The following is a 6,568-nucleotide window of genomic DNA, read 5'->3' as shown; positions in this document are numbered from 1 at the left end:
GAGGAGAGAGAGCGGGGGGGCGAGTCAGGGAAAGGAGAGAGAGCAGAGGGGGAGCGAGTCAGAGAGATAGCGGGGGGGGGGGGGGAGCGAGTCAGGGAGAGGAGAGAGAGCAGGGAGAAGCGTCAGGGAGAGGAGAAGAGGAGAGAGAGCGGGGGGCACCAGGGAGGGCAGAGGAGAGAGAGCAGAGGGGAGTGTCAGGGGGAGGAGAGTGAGCGGGGGGGAGCGCCAGGGAGGGTAGAGAGAGCAGTGGGGAGTGTCAAGGAGAGGAGAGAATATGGAGGGGAGTGTCAGGGACCATACCCAGGTTTGTGCGGCTCCCCAGGTGCTGGATGAGGAATCCGATGATCAGAGTCTGGAGGAGGAGGAAGAGGACCTCCCCCCAGGCACTAGGACAGAGGAGGAGGATGGTATTAGTCCATGGAGCGGTCATCTTTCCCAATGGAACACACAGGGAGCAGTGGAGGAAACTTCCAGGATCTCAGAGTCATCCGGCTGCTCCTGAAATGAAGAGCCCCCAATACAGGAGCCCCCCAGTGGTGGTGGGGGAGGGGTCTCACCTGAAGGGGAAGCTGCGAGTGATGCTGTACACCATGGTCCCGGTCAGTGCTAGCAGTTCCAGGAGGACGGAGTGGAAGCTCAGCCCCTCGGCGGTGCCGGATCTCAGCAGTTTGATGATCTGTGGGACCTTTACTGGGCGACAGAGGAAGACAGGCTGAAAGAGAGGCAGACGGTCCATGGAGGAGGGGACTGGAAGGGTTACAGGGGGTCACAGCACTGGGGGGGGGGGGGGCACACAGTCTGAGCTCCGCACTCCCTACACTCACTGCATACCCCAACTGGATCCCAGGAAGTGGAGACATTCCATGGATGTTCATCGTACCCCGACACTTGTACTTTTTACCTGTTACTCCTCATTTAGATAGTAGTGCACTTCCTGTGCCTAGGCACTCCTGATATTGGGTCACTTCCTGTGCCTAGGCACTCCTGATATTGGGTCACTTCCTGTGCCTAGGCACTCCTGATATTGGGTCACTTCCTGTGCCTAGGCACTCCTGATATTGGGTCACTTCCTGTGCCTAGGCACTCCTGATATTGGGTCACTTCCTGTGCCTAGGCACTCCTGATATTGGGTCACTATCTGTACCTAGGCACTCCTGATATTGGGTCACTATCTGTGCCTAGGCACTCCTGATATTGGGTCACTTCCTGTGCCTAGGCACTCCTGATATTGGGTCACTTCCTGTGCCTAGGCACTCCTGATATTGGGTCACTTCCTGTGCCTAGGCACTCCTGATATTGGGTCACTTCCTGTGCCTAGGCACTCCTGATATTGGGTCACTATCTGTACCTAGGCACTCCTGATATTGGGTCACTATCTGTACCTAGGCACTCCTGATATTGGGTCACTTCCTGTGCCTAGGCACTCCTGATATTGGGTCACTATCTGTACTGGGGCACTCCTGATATTGCATTTCCTGTCCCTAGGCACTCCTGATACTGGGGAACATCCTGTACCTAGAAAAGCCTAATATTAAGCCATTTCCTAAACAGTAAGAGTCTTGATATCATTGCACTTCCTGTGCCTAGGCACCCCTGTTCTGTATCCTCATAGCTGTACATCTGCAGTGTGAGGTCATCTAAGGCACTGCTGCCTCTGACTGCTGGTGATATGGCGGCTGCACTAGTCACTGTTCTCCTTGCTGGAGGGGAAGGTGTACCTGAGGACATGCAGTGCCGGGATCTCCCTGATTCATCTATGAGGGAGGGGAGGAGGGTGTCGGGGGAGGGTGTCGGATTGTCGGAAATTAATGGCCGCGAACCCGGGGGGGGGCGATGACTCACCCATCACAGAGCCGGCGATGATCCCGAACCCCAGAACCTTACTGAGCAGAATCTTCAGACACGGGACTGGAGGGGGAGACAGAAACAGATGTCATGTGATGTCCTTCCAGGGGATAGCAGTCAGTTTAGTATTTGACGATGGGGGAGGGGGCAGTGATCAGGGGCAGGTGATGGGGGGAGGGGTTCAGGGGCAGGCGATGGGGGAAGGGGGTCAGTGTTCAGGGGCAGGCGATGGGGGGAGGGGGGGTCAGTCAACAGGGGCAGGCGATGGGGGGGGGTGGTCAGTCAGCAGGGGCAGGCGATGGGGGGGGGGGGGTCAGTCAACAGGGGCAGGCGATGGGGGGAGGGGGTCAGTTAACAGGGGCAGGCGATGGGGGGAGGGGGTCAGTCAACAGGGGCAGGCGATGGGGGGAGGGGGTCAGTCAACAGGGGCAGGCGATGGGGGGAGGGGGTCAGTCAACAGGGGCAGGCGATGGGGGGGGAGGGGGTCAGTCAACAGGGGCAGGCGATGGGGGGGGAGGGGGTCAGTCAACAGGGGCAGGCGATGGGGGGGGGGGGGGGGTCAGTCAACAGGGGCAGGCGATGGGGGGGGGGGTCAGTCAACAGGGGCAGGCGATGGGGGGGGGGGGTCAGTCAACAGGGGCAGGCGATGGGGGGGGGGGGGTCAGTCAACAGGGGCAGGCGATGGGGGGAGGGGTCAGCCAACAGGGGCAGGCGATGGGGGGGGGGGGGTCAGTCAACAGGGGCAGGCGATGGGGGGGGGGGGGGGTCAGTCAACAGGGGCAGGCGATGGGGGGGGGGGGGTCAGTCAACAGGGGCAGGCGATGGGGGGAGGGGGTCAGTCAACAGGGGCAGGCGATGGGGGGAGGGGGTCAGTCAACAGGGGCAGGCGATGGGGGGAGGGGGTCAGTCAACAGGGGCAGGCGATGGGGGGAGGGGGTCAGTCAACAGGGGCAGGCGATGGGGGGAGGGGTCAGTCAACAGGGGCAGACGATGGGGGGAGGGGTCATTGATCAGGGGCAGGCGATGGGGGGGGGTCAGTGATCAGGGGCAGGCGATGGGGGGGGTCAGTGATCAGGGGCAGGCGATGGGGGGGGGGTCAGTGATCAGGGGCAGGCGATGGGGGGGGGGGGTCAGTGATCAGGGGCAGGCGATGGGGGGGGGGCAGTGATCAGGGGCAGGCGATGGGGGGGGCAGTGATCAGGGGCAGGCGATGGGGGGGGCAGTGATCAGGGGCAGGCGATGGGGGGGGGCAGTGATCAGGGGCAGGCGATGGGGGGGGCAGTGATCAGGGGCAGGCGATGGGGGGGGGCAGTGATCAGGGGCAGGCGATGGGGGGGGCAGTGATCAGGGGCAGGCGATGGGGGGGGGGGGCCAGTGATCAGGGGCAGGCGATGGGGGGGGTCAGTGATCAGGGGCAGGCGATGGGGGGGGGCAGTGATCAGGGGCAGGCGATGGGGGGGGGCAGTGATCAGGGGCAGGCGATGGGGGGGGGCAGTGATCAGGGGCAGGCGATGAGGGGGGGGGGGCAGTGATCAGGGGCAGGCGATGGGGGGGAGGGGTCAGTGAACAGGGGCAGGCGATGGGGGGGAGGGGTCAGTGAACAGGGGCAGGCGATGGGGGGAGGGGGCAGGTGATGGGGGGAGGGGGCAGTGAACAGGGTCAGGCGATGGGGGGGAGGGGTCAGTGAACAGGGGCAGGCGATGGGGGGAGGGGGCAGGTGATGGGGGGAGGGGGCAGTGATCAGGGGCAGGTGATGGGGGGGGGTCAGTGATCAGAGGCAGGTGATGGGGAGGGGGCAGTTGAGGGCGGGGGGTAGGTACCGTGCAGTAGGTTGTACTGGAGGAAGAACTCATCGTAGCAGCTCTCGGGAAGGACTCCCGGGACCAGGACACCTCTCAGCACCTCCATCTTGCCCGGGACCCCGCTTACTTCCGGGTCCAATGGTCGGACACTCCGAGGTTGACGTCAGTTCCCTTCCCGACCGGAAGCTGGATTTCCGCCACGTCAAGTTAGGGAAAAGGAGCCCCGCCTCTTACGGCAATTCTCTCGAGGTGCTGACCCCGCCCACAACAGCCTGTCTAGTGCTGACAAGCGCAATGTAAGGACCCCGCCTCCTAGAACTCTACGTCCCCACCCACTGAGTAGGCGGGACCACGTATGGGACAGTGCAGCTGTCCGCTATCCCGGAACATGTTTTCTGGCCCCGCCCCTGGCCGGATGCCACCGTTTCTAGGGTAACCAGTGCGTCAGAAAGGCGGGAAAAGCCCCCTGAGAGAGATGTGATGGAGGGAGAAGACAGTGATGGGGAGGATGGAGGAAGATGGAAGGCAGATAGAGGCGGCCTGATAGAAGGGACCAGCTGTGGTACAACAAGATGGCCGCCATCCTCCAGGCCTGGGCCGCCGTCCTGGAATAATGGCCTCCAGTCAGCGACAAATTCCTCAGCTGGCAGACGGCGGTCGGGGTCGGATCATCCATCAACACATGAAGTATGTGGAGTCGGAGGAGGACGTCACCGAGGAAATATGGCGGAGAGCCAGGATTGTGCGGGGCGGGGGTTGGGCACTGGACACGTCAACAAATCCACCATCAGGGGAGGGTATGAGAGCCGTAGCCGCCAATACCACAGCCGGGGTACCAACAACTTCCACCATCGGGACTCCTCTACCTTCCAAAACCAAGGACTAGAAGAGAACCAACCGCCAACCAGGGACGACTCTGATAGGACATCATCTCACAGCAATTCCCCGCCCCTTTCCGAGCTGTGCGCCGGAACGGTTGCCCTCTGTTCACTCTACTACGTCCGCCTGAAGAAGGAACGACGGCTGAGGGACTCGGAGCGCCGGAGACGACTTTTCCTCTTCCGCCGCTCCAAAGCACGGGAGCGCCTCCGCTTCGCTGCCATGTGGGCCTCTAGGCTGTTATCTGCGGAAGGGCGACCCCCGGAGGAAAGTCAGGAGTCTCGGGTTTGGAATGCCGCCATAGAAAAGACTTTCTCGCGCTTCGACTGGACGGAGAGCTTCCGCATGACGAAACCCACCTTCGACTTCCTGTGCAACCAGCTGCGACCGGTCGTTCACAGGATGGACGCCGGCATGCACCAAGCGATCCCGGTGGAAGTACGGTTGGCGGTGACGCTGTGGCACCTGGGTTCCTCCTGCAATTTCCAGACGATGGAGGAGATCTTCGGGCTCTCTTGTTCCACCATAGTTAGGGTCATCCGCGACGTGTCCGAGGCAGTGGCGTCCATCCTTGCCCCTACGTTGATTTCCGTCCCTCAAGGAGACGTTCTTCAAGAGACGCTTAAAGGGTTTGAACGTCGTTACGGTCTAGCGCAGGTAGCCGGGGTGGTCGGGACCCTACATGTAGCCATCGGTCCCTCTAATGACTCTACGGGACAGTTCTACAACACCAAAGGTTGGCGTTCTGTGGTTCTCCAAGCAGTGGTGGACCCCGATTTCTGCTTTTGGGACTTGAACGTCGGCTGTCCTGGTAGCTTATCAGATTCTCAGGTTTTGGTGGCCTCGGAGCTCTATGAGCGCGGCACAGAAGGAACTCTGTTCCCCAGCACCACCAAGAACGTGAACGGCGTTGAGGTGCCCATCCATTTGTTGGGGTCACGTTCTTACCCCCTCCTCCCGTGGCTTATGACGCCCCTCACCAAAGAATCAACTGCAGCCGATGTGGAGCTGAACCGGCGCTTTGCGTCTGCCCTGACCTTGACTCAGATAGCCTTTGGGCGCCTCAAGAGCCGTTGGCGTTGCCTGTTAAAGAGCAGCCATGTGGACCTCTCCTTCTTGCCGATTCTGGTCACCGCTTGCTGCGTTCTTCATAATATCTGTGAGGGCCGTAGAGAACCTTTTGAGGATCACTGGCTGGAGGAGGCCTCCGAAGAGGAACTAGAGCAACCTAGTGAGGTGGAGGAAGATGATGTGGAGATGGAGGGCGTGGCCGAGGAGATACGGACCGCTCTAGCAAGAGGTGTACGAACTTGACACGTGACCGATGGAGGCCAGTGACTGGCAACGCCCTAAGTTGGCTTTTTTCTTTTAATTACTTTGTATGTTCGTATTTTAGACTCTTATGTGTGATTATTAGAATGAAGAGTTGGTTCAAATGATGACTTGTGTTGTGGAAAATTAATTTCGTCTTCGTGATCGAATCTTTCAAAGCCTGGCTTTTGGAACCATTTTATCAACTAAAAAAGAAGAAATGCAAAGCCAATGGGGGCAGAGGCTATGCTGGCAAAGTGAAAAAGTAGGGGGTATGCTGCTTTCTATGCCTGAAACTGGAAGAGCCGGTGGGGGACGCCAGCAGGGGCTCCGCCTATACCCCATAACTGCACGAGTCCAAAGGACATTCAAATGCTTGCAACTTTATCTAGACAACTTAAAGCTGAAGCAGGTATGTAATTTATGCCATCATTACCTTGGTCCAGCAAGGTAACTATGGATGTGCCATACCTGTGGGATCTGAAAATCCATGCGGTAGTCTCCACCACTACAGTGATTGCGCCTGTCTTCTGGGTCCCGTGCCAAGCGGGTCAATGAATGCTACGCACTCTCTGATTGGAGGTGGAGAAGCAGGGAGGTGATGTCATGATCTCCACCTGGTGCAATGATGGAATGCCTTGCATTCATTGAGAAATGCACAAGGCGACCTGTGAATGTCACTCATGTTGAGTTCAGTGTCCATGCCAGTGGCCTCTCTGTTTCTGGGCCTT

General features: G+C 59.6%; 2 protein-coding genes across 2 annotated transcripts; one reads left to right on the top strand and one right to left on the bottom strand.

Moving 5' to 3' along the window:
* Positions 1-229: 229 nt before the first annotated feature.
* LOC149440039 (mannose-P-dolichol utilization defect 1 protein-like) lies at positions 230-3,830 on the bottom strand. Its single transcript, XM_089659015.1, has 4 exons — positions 3,666-3,830; positions 1,843-1,908; positions 558-690; positions 230-386 (listed from the first exon to the last, which is right to left on the bottom strand). Exons 1-4 carry the CDS (start codon positions 3,751-3,753, stop codon positions 257-259), a joined length of 417 nt encoding a protein of 138 aa, XP_089515141.1. The 5' UTR covers positions 3,754-3,830; the 3' UTR covers positions 230-256.
* Positions 3,831-3,898: 68 nt separating this feature from the next.
* LOC149440038 (uncharacterized) lies at positions 3,899-5,965 on the top strand. Its single transcript, XM_089659014.1, has one exon. The coding sequence runs from the start codon at positions 4,128-4,130 to the stop codon at positions 5,838-5,840; it is 1,713 nt and encodes a 570-aa protein (XP_089515140.1). The 5' UTR covers positions 3,899-4,127; the 3' UTR covers positions 5,841-5,965.
* The last annotated feature ends 603 nt before the right edge of the window (positions 5,966-6,568 follow it).

Source organism: Staurois parvus, unplaced genomic scaffold, assembly GCF_062004578.1.
Source record: "Staurois parvus isolate SC_StPar_1 unplaced genomic scaffold, SC_StPar_1.0 ptg001127l, whole genome shotgun sequence".
NCBI lineage: Eukaryota > Metazoa > Chordata > Amphibia > Anura > Ranidae > Staurois > Staurois parvus.
Note: the sequence above shows the minus strand (reverse complement) of the source record. Positions and strands in the feature narration are given on the sequence as shown.